Source organism: Ascaphus truei, chromosome 8 (genome assembly GCF_040206685.1).
Source record: "Ascaphus truei isolate aAscTru1 chromosome 8, aAscTru1.hap1, whole genome shotgun sequence".
In the NCBI taxonomy this organism is placed as follows: domain Eukaryota; kingdom Metazoa; phylum Chordata; class Amphibia; order Anura; family Ascaphidae; genus Ascaphus; species Ascaphus truei.
In genome coordinates this window covers 49,547,557-49,567,297 of record NC_134490.1, presented here as the reverse complement: position 1 = coordinate 49,567,297, position 19,741 = coordinate 49,547,557, and the positions used below count along the sequence as shown (strand labels likewise).

Sequence of the window (19,741 nt, the reverse complement as noted above, 5' to 3'; positions counted from 1 at the left end):
AAGAAATATTAAGACAAATGTAGAATTTAAATATAATCTTCCAGCTGCATACTGTTAAACCTTAGGATCTGTTTCCAGAGGATGACATGGCTTTTAACTAAAAAAAAAAAAAAGAAAAAAGCTAAGCGCAAATAAGCTCCCAGTGGCCTCCCCAATATGTAAAGCGCGTCCCGGGCTGCTGTCTCTGCCTTTGAAGTTTGTCTGAAATGTCATGTGTTTCGAAGACTGCTGTGCTTAAGCAAGACAATTTGCTCTGTCGCAGAATGCTTACCGGTTTCCACTGCTATTTGGTAGCCAGCTTCGAGCCTCCGCGATGACCTTTCCAGCCTCTCCGTGTTATCCAGCAGATGCGCCCTCTGCAAAAAGAGAAAAAACACAAGAACTTGTCAAACGGAACCAAAAAAAGGAGAGGTCGGGTAGTGGTTCACAAATGTACCTTTTGTTAATTAATCTGTTATGATGTTATAATGTTAAACACAGACAGAAGGCAAAGTCTTTTAAGTGATAAACGATTACCAGTTTCCATGCAGGTCGGCCAGCTTGTGATCAATACTTTTTGTGGGCGAAGGGCTTCAATAGGGAAAAATTAAACCCTTGGACTGACTTTTACGATGCAAGATGGATTCGAATACATGACGAGTCTCAGTGGCAACACTGACAATCTTTAATAATTAGGCCTGAAACTAGCCATGCTATTGCTCAAATTCCTATTAACACAACTGTCAATAGTGCATGCAATGCATTGCAAAGAAAGAAGGGCTTTAATACAGAGTTGGTGCCTTGTAACAGTAGGCTTGATATCTAGTCCCATCTTGGGCAAGTTACAATCTATATTTTGGAAATAAAGAATGTTTTTCATGACAAGACTTGTGCCTGTATTACTACTTCCTGATGCGTGTGTGTACGTGTATATATTATATAATAAATCAATAATATTTTTATAGTCATGTCACAAATAGCGCTTTCATACAGGCATACCCCGGTTTAAGGACACTCACTTTAAGCACACTCGCGAGTAAGGACATATCGCCCAATAGGCAAACGCCAGCTCATGTGGAATGGGAGAAATAGGGGGAGCAAGGGATTAGAGCATACACACAAACGACGACATAAATGAGGTGAAAAAGCTTAACAATGGGCCAAAAAAGCCTCTAAGGTGGACATGGGATGGGGATGGGATGGTAATAATAAAATACTCACATGGCCCTGTGTGAGTAAAGGTACATAAGGGTATCTTGTGTGGTGGAACCTGACCCTCCCAGGTAAATGGTCAGATTGGTGTTGAGGATAAATATCAATAGTAACATATGGCAATAACCATATAATACTTACACGGCCCTGCGCTAGATGGTAAGTTTTCATTGGCCGCGATTGAGCTGTGACGTCATGGGTATCGCGAGATTTGGCAGCCATTGCTATTTAAATGTTCTGTATATCGTGTGAAAGCACTTCTTGATAAAGTGCTAGACACGAAACGCGTAGAAGGGCTGCATCCCTTGTTTTTATGACTCTTTAATAAAGAATATTTTTTGGCCAGACCTGTTCTTCTCTTTGGATCGTGGTGCGCTGCATTCTCTTCTATAAGCACAGATGTGGAAAGGTTTCTGTGGGGTACATGAGGTTAACCCATCCAACTTTTTGAGCCTGAGGAAGCCGTTTTCACGGGAAACGCGTTGCTCTAAATCATTGTATGTTTTTGGACCACGGAGGTTTCCGTAGCTAGTGGAAGCAGTCGCAGTCACAGCCGAGCCAGATAGGTGTTACCACCTTTCCTCACTCCGGACGCGGAGAGCAGGCTGCATGTGAAGCGATTCGTGACCACAGCAACGCTGGTGGTGCCAGGGAGTTTTAATTTATGTGAATGCTTTTGTGCCAGCCATTATTTGTGCCCTGCTCCTGGAATCAACTTGGATGGGTTAACCTCATGTACCCCACAGAAACCTTTCCACATCTGTGCTTACACAGGGCCGTGTAAGTATTATATGGTTATTGCCATATGTTACTATTGATATTTATCCTCATCACCAATCTGACCATTTACCTGGGAGGGTCAGGTTCCACCACACAAGATACCCTTATGCACCTTTACTCACACAGGGCAGTGTTGGTATTTTATTATTACCATCCCATCCCATGTCCACCTTAGAGGCTTTTTTGGCCCCTTGTTAAGATTTTTCACCTCATTTATGTCGTCGTTTGTGTGTGTATGCTCTAATCCCTTGCTCCCCCTATTTCTCCCATTCCACATTCTACCAAGGGCTTTGGATATCCCGTTCTGGGGTTGCAGCAGAGGGATTTACATCAAGTACTGTACACCATTTTGAGAGATCCCAAAGTGTTGGTTTGAACTAGTGATTTATTTAAATCCTCCACCCTGACCCATTAATTCAAGGTAAGCGCCCGGCTTCTTTTTTGCATTGTATCTAAACAGCAGCTCACGCATGCGCCTGTCAGCACGTCCTGAACAGCAATACCGGCTCCCTACCTGTACCGGAGCTGTGCGCAAGCGGGGAGACTATAGAGCCTGTTACAAATGCCTTATTTACATCAGTTATGCACGTATATGATGATTACAGTACAGTACATGCATCGAGAAGTGGGGAAAAGGTAGTGCTTCACTTTAAGTACATTTTCGCTTTACATACATGCTCCGGTCCCATTGCGTACGTTAATGCGGGGTATGCCTGTAGATATTTTGCTTTATTTTATCCCTGAAAAATTCGTTTGTTATTGTGAAAGCTCAAAAAACAAAACCTTACAATATTAATAGTGCTACTACAATGTATTGCCAATGCAATTGTGATTTCAAAAAAGCAAAGTTGTCCAAGGCTTTCACCGCAGGGATTCTTGACAAGAGTCATCTAATGCACGGGTTCTCAACTCCAGTCCAGACCCTCCAACAGGCCAGGTTTTCAGGAGATCCCTGCTTCAGCACAGGTGGCTCAATCAGTGGCTCAGTCGAAGACAAAGAGCCACCTGAGCTGAAGCAGGGATACCCTGAAAACCTGACCTGTTGAGTGGTCTTGAGGACTCGAGTTGAAATATTTCGCCAGAAACGTTGCCATCACCTTGGACACAAAGTTATTTTTTCAAACATGGCGAAAACATACATCACTCCCGAAGAAGAATTCAATTGATGCAATTGTAAAATAAGCACAATGCTTATAATGCAACACCTGCCTAACCGATGTTATAACCATTTAATAAATCCAAACTGACGCAAATGGGCAAAAATAGCTGAAAATTATCAAAATGCCTTTCAGTTCAGAAGCTTGCAGCAATTTTTTTTTTACATTTTTAACATTAATGACACATCTTATTTGTATTCTTCCCTTGGTGAATTAAAGGACATGGAAGATGTAACCTGCTCTCCAAACATGGGCGTCCGCAGAAATTTTTTCAGGGGGGGGCATAATTTTAACGGCCAGTGCCCGGCGTGAAAGTGGTGGTGAGTGCACCGTGGCGAGCGAGCCCAACCAGCATAAGGGGGGTTTTCCCCCCGAGAAAATTTTGAAAAAAAAGTGGGCAAATGGTGCATTTTCAAGCAAATTTGAGAAAGCTTGAAGGTTAATAAAGCAATATTAAATATTAAAAAAACACCATTGCATGCAGTTGCACCACATTATTCATAAACACTCTCCCCCCCTCTGCATCTCCCATCTCTCTCCCCCCCCTCTGCATCTCCCATCTCTCCCCCCCTGCATCTCCCATCTCTCCCCCCCCTGCATCTCACATCTCTCTCCCCCCCGTCATCTCACATCTCCTCCCCCCCGTCATCTCACATCTCTCCCCCCCCTGCATCTCACATCTCTCCCCCCCCTGCATCTCACATATCTCCCCCCCCCCTCTGCATCTCCCATCTCTCAATCTCCCTCGCCCCCCCCCCAAGCTTCTTTGCCCCCCCAACCTCCCCCCACCCCCAATCTCCCTCGCCCCCCCCAAGCTTCTTTGCCAAATTGCCCCCCCAATCTCAGTCTCTCCCCCGCATCTCCATGCCATCTCTCCCTGGTCCCACGTGTCCCACTCCCTACCTTATGCGATAATGCGGCCACACTGCCGTCTGCCGGGGTGCAGGAGGGAGCAGGGCCAGAGGGAGCGTCTGGGTGCCGGTCCGGATGGGGAGTTACAGCGGTCAGCGCGGGAGAGCACGTGGCGGCCCCCACCCCTGCGTGACTGCTGCAGCTAGCCCCGCCTCCCATCCAATCCCGGGCCGCGGCTCAGCTGCCTCTTCCTCCCTCAGCATATTTTATTAAATTAATGCTGCGACTGCGAGGATCCATGGGGGGGCAAGCGCCCCCCCCTTGCCCCCCCCTGCGGACGCCCATGTCTCCAAATGTTGTTAAGTGAGCTTAGGATATTTTATATAACAATTGTTACTACTGTAGGTTATTTCTGACCGATTCCCCATTGGCTTTCACACCGCATATACGTGTAATAATAGCACATCGCTCTCCAACAGGGGCGCTCAACTCCAGTTCTCAATAGCCCCCAACAGGTCAGGTTTTCAGGATATCCCTGCTTCAGCACAGGTGCTCAATCTGTGGCTCAGTCTTTGACTTGGGATATCCTGAAAAGCTGCCCGTTGGTGGGGTCTTGAGGACTGAAGTTGAGCGTCTCTCGGCTCTACATGAAATGCAAGCTCTTTGGAACAAGACTTCTCTCATAAGCTTTTGATTCCTATAGAGCCTAATATTGTATTAATGTTAAGTAGCCCATTTATGCCAAGCGGAATTTCCCTTTTTAAAGCAGAGTATATTTATTAAAATCTGGGTATATACATACATACGTTCATACAATATATATCGCACACACTCAGTAGAGTGCCAGTACAGGCAGATGTGGTGCAAGATAGAGAGGGGGGGGGGGTAACTGTAAGTCAGTAAGGGCAGATAGTGATCCAAAATACCAGCACGGCAAGGGTATGGAAAGAATAGAGTATTTAGTCCAACAAGCAAACATTTAGCCCGCCGTTTGGGTCCCCCATGAAAGTCCCCCTGGAGACCAAAACGTCTGGCTAAATGTTTGCTTATTGGACTAAATAAATACTCTATTCTTTCCCCTCCTGTGCCGTGCTGGTATGTTGGATCACTAAAGTGACCCTAACTGACATATATACACACACACACACACTTTATTTTATTTTTTTACAGAATCCTCTATTGTTTTCAGAGCTTGTAGCAATTCACTACTCACAAGATTCTCTCCACTTTCTCTATTGTGTTGACAAAAAAAAAAGGAGAGAAAAAAAGAAGAAAAAAAAAAGAACCAGTCGATTCCACATTTTCCTTCCTGACAGATGCCATTTCAATGAAAATGAAAGAAAAGGCAAAAGCTTTCTAATAAATAATAACAATAATACTAATGACGCTGATGAAAAAGGAGGCGTAGCGCATTTAATGTGAGTGGGTGCCTAGTGAAATAAGCTAGCAGCCTCTAATGAGCCCCTGTGGATGGAAGAGATGCAAGCTGTATTGACATGCACACTTAAGTTAATACACCTAGACCAGTGCCTCGGAGCTTCAGCAGCCAGGGATGCTGACAGAATATCTCGCTTCTATCTTCAAAGAGAGGAAGTGATTAGTATGTTATCATTACCATTCAAAACGTGATTTTCCTATTCCCTTCTGGCATAGGTGACACATCTCTGAGATGCAGGCCAGGCCAGGGAGGCAGCTAAAGCCACATCAAAGCTTGCCTTGATTTTTTCTTTCTGTGTATGTGTGTGTGTGTGTTGGTTGGGGAGAGGGAGAGTGGAGCAAATCATTAAAACAATGCATTCAGATCAGCACAGATAAGATCCATGGCGAAGGTCAGGAAAATTGCAATAACGGTCCATAGTAATTACTCCAGTCACCAAAAACATAGAGGATAGTTTTTTTAGGAACAGGGAATTACAAGACGACGCCTAGCAGCACTCATCATCATAATTACTGCAATGCAATTAAAGTCATAAAGAATTCACATTTGCGTAATCTCAATTAAGAATGTTTTTTTTTTACGGAAGACATTTTCATTCATGAGATTTCAGGCACAAATCACGGCTTTCCTCCAACTTGTTCAGATATTTCAGTCTGAAAAAAGGAAATTAAAAGCCAGATTTCTGCCACCTAAAAAAATAAATAATGACACACAAAGACAGTTATGGGTATACAGGATGTTTAAGTGAATTTCTCAGCCAATATTATCAGAACTCAGCTGAAGAATTAATTACCAGTGAGTGTTTAAACCACTTTACCCAAGAGAAACATGTTTGCGTATTTGTGAGCTTTTAACATGTCCTTTGCAGATATATCATCAATAAGACTCCGGTTGAGTTTACTGCTGATCACATAATCCAAATAGAACCCTAGGAAAGGATTATGGCGTTGTAATATACCTCCTGCAAAACATCAAACCTATAACATGTATGTCAAGGACTATTGAATGCTTGTTTATAAAGATAATGAAAACCTAATGCATAGTAAATATAAAGTCTAGTTAACAATGTGTTACCGATACGGTGCAATTAAACATGTACTATTTTACACCACAGCACAAAATATCACAAGTCTGCACTGGTATTTTTCCCCAAATACTTGGTGTCAATTCAAGTGACATTTCTGTTCCAGTTACAACTGCAGCAAAAATTGGATACTTTACGTGCCAATTTACACGGTTATTTTTTCTTCGCCTGGTTTTATTTCCTGTAACTTGCATGTTTTCAGGAAGAAGGGACATACTCAATGCAATTTTTCATATCTATTGCAGGACTGGACTTTATTGGAGACTTTTAGTACATTTAATTTGCTGCTTTTTGATATGTACTGATACTGGGGTTGAACAAATAATCTTTGCACGTACACACGAGATGCCTGGTTCTGCATAATTTTGGTCAATGGTGTTATTTGTTTTGATAAATCTGGTGTTGTTTTCTGCACTAGTTTGGGGAGTTTACGATAAAGCCCTATTAATGTGATCACCAATTCATATGAATGCAAACATTTAACATATAGTGTTTTGCACAATTGGCGCTGCTCCCCTTTTCCATCATATGGAAAAATATTTAATGAATCCAGAAAATGGAACCTTGATCCTACGCCTGGGAATACCCTGGTACTCTCTCTATTCGAACCCTCTCACCTGATATGAACAGATGGTAAATGTGACTGCCAGCACTGGTAAACCAGTTAATAAGAAAACTAATAGGTTTTTCATTCAGCTGTGGATGGAATAACTGTCGAAATTGTTGAGAAATGGGTGTAAACAGATAGTATGCGTGGTCAACCGCCACCTAAAAAGATTTTAAATTTAGCAGTGAAAGTGGGGTATAAGAAAAGTCTAAGGAAGGGGCGGCCAACTCCAGTCCTCAAGGACAACCAACAGGTCAGGTTTTAAGGATAGCCACTTGTGCTGAAGCATGGATATCCCTAATACCTGGCCTGTTGGTGGCCCTTAAGAACTGGAGTTGGCCACCCCTGGACTAGGGAATCCCATGTAAGGATTTTCTGTGTCAGAAAAGGCCAGTGGGTAAGAATAAAGTTTATCAGTGGCAAGTGAAAGATAAATTCACACGAAAAAACTGTAGTGGGCAAGAGCAGCACGTGTATCAGCTTAAGTTCCGAAATGAGCCTTGTACTAGTCAGTTTCCCCCAATCACCTTTATTTGGGAGGCCTACTGCAAAAACACCAGGGGCGGGTGTTCCAGGTCCTTATTAAGGGGAACTTCTTCGTGAGGTTTGCAAACGGCTCACCTGACTCTACACATTCCCATCCGCCTTTCATTATAAAGAAACAAAAAGAAAGAGGCAGGGAAGAAACTGGTGTTTCTAGTGGGAGCTGAGTTTGTTTTATCCCCCGGCTTGTCTTCCCTTAGCCTTTGTAACATTAGACAGGGTAGGTGATTTACTCTCATGGTGAAGCTGAACACGGAGCTGCGGACGGGAGTTCTGAGAAGAAGTTTTGCAGAGTGAAACATCGCCACTTGAGATTCAGGCAACAAGCTCTTTCCATGAAGGTTCTCTGTCAGGATTCAACCTAGATCTCAGGAATGAAAGGCCACAGCTCTCTACAACTCTACAAACCAACAGTGATAGACTTGCCTGAATATATTCAGACTCCTAACGATGGGATTTTACTGTACTATTAGAAGATGATCTTTCTGTGTTATTAGCAGATAGGGTTTCATGACAGGCTCATGAAAAATAAGCTTCTGACATTATTGAATACTCTGTTTGCAGTTTTAGCAGATACCCAAAATTTTACAACCACAGTGTTCTGAATGATGTTGCCTTCTTAGTATCTCTTCCAGTCAAAAGGTTATGATCGAAGTCACTTTGTTGCAAGGGGAAACAGGTACTTTGCACGGTAGGTATGAAGAATGTTACCTTCCAAGCCATCAGTGAATACAATATGCCAGGAGTGGCAAACTCCTGCCCACAAGGGCCACCAACAGGTCAGGTTAACAGGATATCCCTGCTTCAGCACAGGTGGCTCTATCAGTGGCTTAGTCAACGACTGCACCACCTGTGCTGAAAAAGGGATATCCTTAAAACCTGACCAGTTGGTAGCCCTAGAGGACTGGAGCTGTCCACCCCTGCAATAGGCAATCTGAATGATATAGCCAACCCAAGAAAACGTTGCAATGCTCGATTTGTTCACAAGACATCATCATTGTATACTTAACAGTAGATTTATTGTACTGTTCTGATATTTTACGTGTTATGATTGAATAAAAATGAAAGATCATTGAGATCTGCATATTCTTTTTCTTTATAAAACACAAAAAACATAAAACTGCAAATTAAGTTGTGGGCATTTACAACATGCAGTCCCACGGGACCGGTAAGAACGGGTTGAGAAATACTGCACAATTGTTGCTTTGATGTGTAATTTAAGTTTTCATATAACATTACAAGATTTTATGGCAGCTCTGTTTACTACACAACCGGTTTAAAAAAAAAAAAAAAGACATAGCCAGCAAGAGTTCTCATAAAATGTATTCATCCCATAATCATGCCTTAATCTACACAGTGCGCTCTGTATCGTCACCAAAACATAATAAGGATTCCCTTGCGCTAAGCTTTCAAGGTTGCAAAAGTCCCATTGAAAGAGCATTAAAAAAAAATAAAAAATAAGACTTCAAGTTTAGCAACCTTATTTTTGTTATATAAAGGAAACGGTGTGAAGCATTTCCCCTTAATCTTCGTGAAGAGAAAAAAAAAAAAACATAATAAAAAATAAAAAAACTCCAGAGAATATTAAAAAAAATAAAAGAAATTCTCTCATTAGAAATCATAAAACAAGCATTTGATTACATCTGTCTCATTCCTATTATTTCCAGAAGAAGACAACTATATCAATGTTACAAGAAACAATGCAGGAATTCCTTCAGCTTTTCCTCATTGTCCCATGAAAAATAACGGGATACAATACAAGTATAACATTGGAGTAAAACGTGAATACGTTTCTCCACGGAGGCTAGTGGCCTATAGACCAAGTCATTTTAACTCTACGAGTGCAAACAAATTCATCAAAGTGCAGGTCTCATCTAGGACAGAGATACAAAGCGGAGCTCTACTCACAAGTTCATAATGCAATTCTCCATTTAATGTGACCGTTAAGAACAGAGGAGAAACCACGTTTCAGGTCCCTGATGAAAGCTTCATATGGGACCTGAAACGTTGTTTCTCCTCTGTTCTTAACGGCCACATTAAATGGAGACTTGCATTATGAACTTGTGAGTAGAGCTCCACTTTGTACCTCTGTCCTAGAGGAGACCAGTACTTAGAAGACAAACAGATTGTTCAATGTGTGTTGGATGTACAAGCAGGATTCTCCTCGCCAGAAACGAATTTCCTGCACTTTGGAACAACCCTATGAGTGCCGCATGTCGCCACTACGTCATGAGAAGCACTCCAGGGGACGCATGTCGCCACTACGTCATGAGAAGCACTCCAGGGGACGCATGTCGCCACTACGTCATGAGAAGCACTCCAGTGGACGCATGTCGCCACTAAGTCATGAGAAGCACTCCAGGGGACGCATGTCGCCACTACGTCATGAGAAGCACTCCAGGGGACGCATGTCGCCACTAAGTCATGAGAAGCACTCCAGGGGCCCCAGGTCGCCACTACGTCATGAGAAGCACTCCAGGGGACGCATGTCGCCACTAAGTCATGAGAAGCACTCCAGGGGACGCATGTCGCCACTACGTCATGAGAAGCACTCCAGGGGACGCATGTCGCCACTAAGTCATGAGAAGCACTCCAGGGGACGCATGTCGCCACTAAGTCATGAGAAGCACTCCAGGGGACGCATGTCGCCACTATGTCATGAGAAGCACTCCAGGGGACGCATGTCGCCACTACGTCATGAGAAGCACTCCAGGGCCCCCAGGTCGCCACTACGTCATGAGAAGCACTCCAGGGGCCCCAGGTCGCCACTACGCCATGAGAAGCACTCCAGGGGATGCATGTCGCCGCTACGTCATGAGAAGCACTCCAGGGGACGCATGTCGCCGCTACGTCATGAGAAGCACTCCAGGGGACGCATGTCGCCGCTACGTCATGAGAAGCACTCCAGGGGCCCCATGTCGCCGCTACGTCATGAGAAGAAGCCCTCCAGAGCAGGCATGTCAAACTCCAGTCCTCGAGGGCCGCAAACAGGCCAGGTTTTCAGGATATCCCTACTTCAGCACAGCTGGCTCAATTAGTGGCTCAGTATGACTATCCCTGCTTCAGGATAGGTGGCTCAATCCAGTGGCTGGAAGGCTGAGCCACGGATTGAGCCACTTGTGCTAAAGCAGAGAGACTGATTGAGCTACCTGTGCTGAAGCAGGAATATCCCGAAAACTTGACCTGTTGGTAGCCCTTGAGGACTGAAGCGCTCTACCCCTGATGAGTGGCTACGTCACAGTCTTTTTAAATTCGTTTTCATGGGGAGATGGTGTTGAACGCGATCTGGCACACAGGCGATTTAATACTATACAATAAATATGTTGTTGCATGCACAAATCAACTCTCTTAACACAGTATGTTTGGACAGTCCACTGAATCCTGCATAGAACCCTCTACAGATCTCCTACAGCTGTGTCTCTCTGAATGTGTGGTTTTGTATACTTTATAATCCAAGAAACATCTCTCAGAACGTACCTATTGTTATAAATTAACATTAGCCGACACTCCCTTTCCTTGTATGCAAGCATTTTTTACAGCACACAGATTACAATATGTGCACTATGCAAGTGAGATTAAGAAATGGAGGCAGTTGGCATTCCACTTTTTTTTGCTATTGCCTTTAATATAGTAAAAACCCATCCAGCAGTAGGCACTAATCTTACATGTGCAGCCACAAATAATATTAATCATTTATTCAGCAAGCATTTGTATGTATTTATATTTCCGAAGTCTGGGTAAATTTATTTTTAACACAGTTTTGTCATTTAGTCATAGCAGCTAGGACGCACAAATCCTAAAATGTATACTTCCATTCAATAAAAACCATACACATTCACCCATGTTGTGATATATATACACACACATATATATATATATATATATATATATATATATATATGTGTGTGTATATATATCACAACATGGGTGAATGTGTATGGTTTTTATTGAATGGAAGTATACATTTTAGGATTTGTGCGTCCTAGCTGCTATGACTAAATGACAAAACTGTGTTAAAAATAAATTTACCCAGACTTCGGAAATATAAATACATACAAATGCTTGCTGAATAAATGATTAATATGATTTGTATATATATATATATATATATATATATATATATATATATATATATATATATATATATATTTAACGTGGATGCATACAAATTTGCAATGATTTTGGTAGCATTGTAAACACAAAGCCATTACAACCACTTATGTTCATCAAAAGTATTTCCAAACTGCGGGCCTGGACACCAGCATTGATCAACTTGCTTAGTGGTCTAGTATACTAGTAATTGTAGTCATGCACTTCACACCATAATTCTTAAGGCAATAGCAGAATAGTGTATGTGTTCAGGGGAAGGTTTTCATGAGAAAGGAAATATAAAGTGCAGCAAGTGCATTGTTACCAAACCTGTCAATACAAAGCCTTATGATTATAGAAAGCACTGGTCACCATAAAGGAGAAGGTTTGGAAACAATATTGTAAGACCCATATATCTGACCTGCCAAAGAGGGTGCTCTCTGATATATTTGTCCAATGTATAGAAGCACAAAGAATAGATACATCAAAAATACATTGGCAAATATTATGTGTCATCTAATCAATAATGGTTCTTTATGACATGAATAATGGTTGGGTATAACATCACTCACAAATATGTGAAATTTAGGTGGGGGTGGTACATAGAGCATCATTAGGATGTGTTTTTTGTTTGTTTTTTTAAACATGATATCAATTGGAATATGTTTCCCTTTTTCCTAGGAGTCTTATAGAGTTACATACCCTTGGATTCTGCTTGCCCAGAATTTTGTTTTTAAATTATTATTTGTTCCACTCTTAAGCAAGATGTTGCATCCTATTAGGACAATTCTGCTGTCACAATTAACAACTATTAATTTAAAAGCATTATAAAGAGGAAGAGATTTTTGATGGCAGAATGAAGGCCACTGCCATTTGTCTTGATAGTGGATTAATACTAAAAGTATTTCATCAATAAAATGAGGTCAATGTTATATACAATCAAAAAAAGGAGATATAATACTTCCCACCCCACGGTAATACTATTTAGTTAATGACAAGATTTTGGAAGAGTAATTTATTCCAATTATTGCCCTCAAATTGTGCTCTTACTATGGTTTAGCAACGATATTTCCAATGTATACATCATCAGATTAATTAATATTCCATACAATGGAACGGTTAATGCTCCTGGTGCTAGATGGTTGCCAGGCAACATCAAAAATCCTTTATCCAACAAATCACTCAACTCTTTCTAATATGTCCTTTTTTAATGCCTATCAGATTTTACATCTGCTGTAATAAGTGATAAAAGTTGCCAAGGATTCTTTGGGGGGTGGAGGCAGGGGGAAGACAGTGTCTACTGAGAAAAGGAGTATTTGCGAGAAAATATGTATTTTGTGTAATCACTGCTTAGCTTTGTGTATATTCCTTTTAAAACACTGAATGAAACAAGTCAGTTTTCTAAGCTAAGCTTTAAAGGAAAAACTAGACGTGGAGAGGGGGGAAAAAAAACCAGAAAGCACTCACCTCTTCACGTAATTTTATCAACTGCAACGTGAACGCACAAAACAAGATAAAAAGGAAAGAAATGGCAGGAAAGAAGGATCAGTTGTGTGACAGGATACAGAATTAACATTGACAATTTATCTGTTTACATGTTTAGCATTTAAATATCACAGACAAACACATTAAAAGAAGTTAAACATAGGCTACATGCAGGGCTTTTTTGAGCGACTAAAGATCACTTTCGCAGACTGTCACATTAAACAAAGAAAATAGTTCGAGATTCCCTTTTAAAACCACATCTAAGACACAATCCTCAAGTAGAGAGGAATGACTTGGTGGGAGTCTGTGCTAGAAAGAAGAGAGAGGGTTTAGCCTCTGTATTCTTTATAACAGACTTCCACCAAGTCACCCCTCTCTCACATAGCGGGATTAACATCTTTAGTGCTGGACGGGAATGCAAACCCACAAAAATCAAAGAGGTCAAGTCAAATTATCTTAGCGGGGAAAATGAATAGCACGTCAAAAAAGAGCATAATGATGATTATAGTTACACATCTCAAGACCTTTAAAAGCTCCTTTTCTTTCTAGCAAATATAACGTAGAGTGGCCCCAACGCAGAAATCAGTCGTAGGTCTACACTACTCATTTCATGTGGTTCTTTCACCAACTCTGTACTAGCCCATAGTACAGTATTAATCAAGAATGCTCTTACACAGCCATAATATTGTAGGTGTTAACTGGTTACAATTTGAATGCAATAAGGTATTGTGAAAAAGTGCCGGAAGATTGAATAATTAAGGATCCCATTCTCTTAAAGTGCAGTCGTACTCTTTCATGCTATCTGTGACAGCACACACTGTTGCTTTAAGGTGCCTGTATGATTTAGTTTCGGGATTTTTCAGATCAATAGTAGAACAATCTCCTCACTAAATACATTTATCAGCATAAGTTACTTTCATTGGTTTTAACTCTTTTTAAACAGTTGTTGCTCTTAATGACATCCAATGGAAGGAACATATGGAATTAGTTCCAATGGATTTACATCTTTGGTAAGCAAATTACTGCAGCTCTAGTGCACCATAAAAAAACAAGACAACATAAGCCTACAATCTTCTCAGGGAAGGATTTTAAGAGTGGGAAAACAACAGCTTCAACGACATAATGTGCCAGGTTTCGTAAGACAGTCAATGGGTCATCTGTGAATGGTATGGAAGGACTTGCTAGAATTCATGTTAGAGCTGGTGCAGATTTGTTAGAATTGTATATAGACGGTTGATTAATGAGCCTTCCAATTTCAATATCTCCTTATAGGGTTTGGAACACATCAACTATTAAAATAAATAAAGGTTTATTGTCAACTAGGAATCCTTTTGCATATCAGTAATAATATACTAAATGTCTTAATAACACATATATAATAAGGAGGTAAATAATACAGGCATTATTTAGCATGTCAAATTTCATTTAATACCACTTATCACTGCAACTACCTTCTATCCACCTTAACGAAACTCTTATTTATTTGCAGTTTTTTTAAAAATATTTTGCTTTTGTCCGGGTGTGCTGAATTCAAGCATATGCGCTATGTCTGCGTATCTGTTAGATGAATGATGGCTGCATAATTACTTTGCAAACAAGGAACAAAACAAAACATACCGTTGACATTAAGGACTCTCATATAACCAAAATATATTCCATAAAAATTGTAAAAAACAAAAAAAAAAACAAAGCATTTGCTCACCATGGAAATATTAAATGTTTCTAATAAATTACTTTTAATTACTTGTACAATATTGGAAAAGCATGTGACCGCTTAAATGATTAAACATGTCACTATTCTTGGTTCACTTTTGTGGATTTGTAAGGCTTTAATATGGCACAGTATCATATGTGTGGCACGGATTATCTGGTTATCTGCACAATGTAATCTATGCGCCTTCATTTATTTCATTTGCATTTTCCACCTCCTGAAACCACAGTTCTTGCTAGGGACCTAGTTTCATTGGCCTCCAAGAAAGTGCAGAGATTTCTTTAGTCTGAAGACTAATTATTTATTCAAAGCATACACCCAAGAAGTAACCGTTTGGAACTATAAAAATAACTAAAGATACCATTTATTTTTGTTGTCACATCACAATTATTCACAGCAGAGTCTAACAGGGCTGCAGGCAAAAGGCTCCAATGAGCATCATATGTGAAGATGATTCAGAAATATGGTTATTTTTACATTCTCTGACATATTATAAAATTAATCATTTGACACACTGTCGCCAGGCTTTTAATAAAGGGTTTTCTGCAATAGTAATCTCACTCTCAGCCGGGAAGCAACAGACTAATCATTATTTCTCCAATCAACTCGTAAGATATACAATTGTTTTGAAAGAGATTAATATATAAGGGAATCTTCTAATTATTTCCATCAGTTGTTTATGGAGAAAGTCTTTATAAGGTCCCCAGTTTTATAAGTATAGACATTAATATGCACAAATTAATTTTGCAGACGCATATTAGAAAGTCTAATTGGACAAAACATGTGAGTGAATGTAATTACTGTATTTTGAATAAAATGTTTTTAAAAGCCACATCTCACTCACTGACTGCTTAGCCTCCCGCAATAAAACATGCCACTGGGAAAACAAAACACAAACATTATGCCTCTTTAAAAAATGAGCAATGTAAATAGAGAAAATGTGTTGGCTGATCCCTCATTTAATATATATACTGTATTTGTTTACAAGACTTCCATTCTTTGGTTGGCTCTGTTACTTAGGGATGAAGTTGACAATGAGTCTCCTGCAATAGAGATTATTTGGGAAGAGTTGTTCTGACAAAATCAATGATCTTTTTAAAATACTGCAGATTTTTTTCTTCAATAAGTTCAAGACAAAAAAAATGCTTTATCTTGTTTGTGCTGCACGGCTGAATTTAAGCTTTCTGCGGGATTTCTCACTAAGCCAAGTAGCAGAATGCTCCCCCCTTTAGCATTTTAACCGAAGAGATATTCAATACAATTAACAAAAGCTGCATTTAAGGGGGAGAAAAAAAAAAAAAGTATACATATAAACACAATCTCACTTTTTTTTTTACATTATTTCAGCCAATAGACTTATCAAATGGCATTCACATTTTACCCCTCTGCCCTTTTGGGATTTTATAATCACAGAAATATGGAGGGTTTTCTGTTGTTGTTTTGTTTTTGTTTTTAAAATGGAAACAAAGATTTTTCTTTCAATGCAGAATGCGATGCGAGAGGTAATCTGCTCCTTTGTAGACTTGGGGGAAAGAAGAAGAAATCTGGTTTACGCTAGTATGAACCAGTAGAATCTCTTGTGGTTAAGCCGTCTGCTGTGACTAAAATCCAAAACGCGCCTTGGCGTGTGCAGTGGGGCTCGGAGGCGCGGTCACGTGACTCCCAAAACCACCGAAATGTAAAAAAAAAAAGAAGTGATAATGTGTCTGCCCGCATGCTGATAACGAATAAATGCTGAACTCCATTAAACGTCCTTTCCCCATTATCGCAGGTCCAACAGGCAATTTTCTGAACTTATGATGGCGGTCTATTTATTCCTCTATAAACCCTCGCCGTGCGTAGAACAGATTGGAGTTTGCTAATGATCTGCTCTGCCAGGGTTATACGAGATCATACCGGCCTTCCTTAGATCTCAGGGAATTAAATTGACCGACTTCCCCCCGCCTGCTCTGTCGCTGAAGACTGATGCACTTTATGCCTTAGAACTTAGCGGGCAGAAATTAAGTAGCTTTTGCTCATACAATTTTGTTTGCTGTCCATAACCTTTATTTTCATAAACATTGCATCCTGCGTTAGCACTCAAAGTTTAGATAACGGTGGGAGCATATGCAAGATTTTGCATTGTTTATTTAATATGCTATTTATTTATTTTTTTAAACAGAGGGAAAAATTGACAGTGTTAAACCAGCTGCAGAATATAGCTACGAATGTGCAGCCCTTTCTTACTGCATCACTGGCCAATGCTTAGCACAGCCGTCTTTTTAGTAGAATATCAGATTCTCTGCTTTTATTTAAGCTTTGTACAATTGCTAGAATAGGCTGAAAAGGAATTCTCCGTAGGACAGTATATATGCAACACAGATGATTATAATAGCAACATGCAACATATGCAGTTATTAGTCCTTATTGTTTTTCTTTTTTCTCTGAAATAGAAAACTATATATATATTATCACTTGCGAGCACATTCATATATATTCTCACACACAAACAATTTTTTGACTATGTGATCAAACTTTGATGCTATGTTTTTTATTTTGGGTGTACAAAATTCTGAAATAAAAAGTAAACATGCCAATGTAATTTTGTTTAGTCAAATAATTTTTACTAATCATTTGTCAACATTTTTTGTTGCTGGTTTTGGTAAAATATTTTATTGCTTGTGCAATCTTATGGGGCCCAATACTCATGAAACCTTGCCATGAAATGAATACAATGTAATGGGTTAAGTGGTGAGACAAAATACTGTACTTGAATTCCGGTACAAAACCAGAAAGTGAGTTACTAAGGAGAATTCTTTAAACTTGTATGTCCTCAGTAAAACCCCCTTAAATTCAGTCAGCCATACATGTAGTCTATTTAAAGAATGTGCACAGGTTTTGGCTGTATACTGTACTTGTGTACCCTACTATATACAGTATATCGTTTTAGCAGTACTAAGTCAATATAACAGATGGCAATGTGGATGAGGCCAAGCATGAAAAATGTAGCAATTATTGTACTTCTAAAGGAAATTAGATTTACATACGAGGAGGAAGAGTAAAATTCAGATAAATGACAAGTCTCTGCATGGATGCAGTATTACATGTAATAATATAGTCACTGCACATTACCGATATATTGCTATGTATTGTTACAATAGTACAAGTTACGAGTGAAGTGATGGGTACAGTGCTGAGGGCGAGCTCTGTGTTTGTGCTTTTACTGGAAGGTATAATGTCTGGGGGGAGGGTTAGTTGTGTGACGTTGTTACCAATTCTTCATGTCCTGACCAGTGCTTCCATCATGTATACCTACTTAGTGGTTCTTAAATAGGAACTTTACTGGTCCGAACAATAAAAAAAACTGCCATGCACCTGAAACATAACCGATATGAAACATCATGAGCGCCGACTCCCGAAAACCAACCTAAAAATGTCATTAAAATGTGATAGAAAGGGGAATTATTTTACAATATAGACTTGCCTTTTAATAATGTAGCAGCTACTAACATGCTCTCTTGGAATGTGCTTTCTAAGCAACATAAACATTGGTGGCCTGCAATGAAGAGCTAGTACTGTTAAATACCCACGTGGTATTATTACTCATGATCCTGACATCTGACAGCTCTCTTCAGTAAACACTTCTAGAGAAAAATCTGCTTGTATTTAGTGATGGCCGTGTGTGAGATGTGTTATGACATGCATGTAAATGTATGAAGTCATACTGTACACGGAATTTGTGAAACTCTATAGCAGGGTGCAGCCAACTCCAGTCCGCAAGGGCCACCAACAGGTCAGGTACAGGATATCCCTGCTTCAGCAGAGGTGGCTAAAACAGTGGCTCAGTCAAGAACTGAGACACTTGTGCTGAAGCAGGGATATCCTGAAAACCTGACCTGTTGGTGACCCTTGAGGACTGGAGTTGGCCAACCCTGGGCTAGAGTTCTCTTTGGTCATAAATTCTCAGACCTTCTAAAGGCAAAGTCCCACCTAGATAACATTGAGGATATGTACTGTATACCTATGCATATTATTTCATGGATTTTTTTTGTACAATTAATTTATTTTTTCATTCTGGTCATTGAGGTAGTTTTCTTTTAATGACAAATATGGATATATAATTATTATTGGGGGCCCTTAAAAATAGCCCCCTACTTAGTATCACAATTTTGTGATGGGCCTCCAGAGCATTCATAGTATTTCTTGTGATTGTTGTGTGATATGCCGCAATGTAGAATGATATTAAACATATCCTACATTTTCAAACAAATGTTAGCAGCAATAAAGCTGATTATACCTGGAGAAGAGCCATATTATACTGTATATTGCAAATTCAGTATTTATTGCATAGTAGAAGCAGAAAATCCTGCAAGCCAGTGTACAAGTGCTCGCCAAAAATGAATAGTAACATTTACAGCAGAAACAGAACTAACACTTTCTGGATAAACCATCACTTTGTTGTTTGGAACCAAGTAAATGTTTTTTCCATGCAAAATTAGATTAAGAATTAGGGAGGGAAATGCGCCACACAAAATGCGGATTCCCACCCTTAGAGCTCGTCTATACCAAGTTATAGAAGGGATTACCTTACTTTTACTTAAGTGAGACCATGTGTTACAGGTACCAATGTAGAGCACAGCCATGATTGCTGGCCTGTTCTTAGCATTAAAATGATATATTTATAGCACACATGAAAAAATGTACCTTTGATATATAGTGATAACGTTACTTAGCCAATGCTCTGTTGCATGCACTGGTCTAACAAGCAGTCCCATCAGAACATGCACATTAAGAGCACCAAGTCAAGGGGCCTATTTATCTCCAA

The 19,741-nt window shown here is 40.0% G+C and overlaps 1 protein-coding gene across 7 annotated transcripts in view; it reads right to left on the bottom strand.

Moving 5' to 3' along the window:
* The window catches only part of VTI1A (vesicle transport through interaction with t-SNAREs 1A), a 318,878-nt gene that overhangs the window by 251,524 nt on the left and 47,613 nt on the right, over window positions 1–19,741 (bottom strand). For 4 of the 7 annotated variants that reach the window (XR_012803538.1, XM_075611886.1, XM_075611883.1 and 1 more), the window contains exons 5-6: window positions 13,209–13,229; window positions 272–356 (exon numbers count right to left, since the gene is read on the bottom strand). Coding sequence is in view for 6 of the 7 variants with exons in the window: in XM_075611886.1 (XP_075468001.1) it covers window positions 272–356; window positions 13,209–13,229 (106 nt within the window). In the remaining variant the exon portion in view is untranslated. The remainder of the gene's footprint in view (window positions 1–271; window positions 357–13,208; window positions 13,230–19,741) is intronic. The other 3 variants (XM_075611888.1, XM_075611885.1, XM_075611887.1) reach the window with 1 other exon arrangement.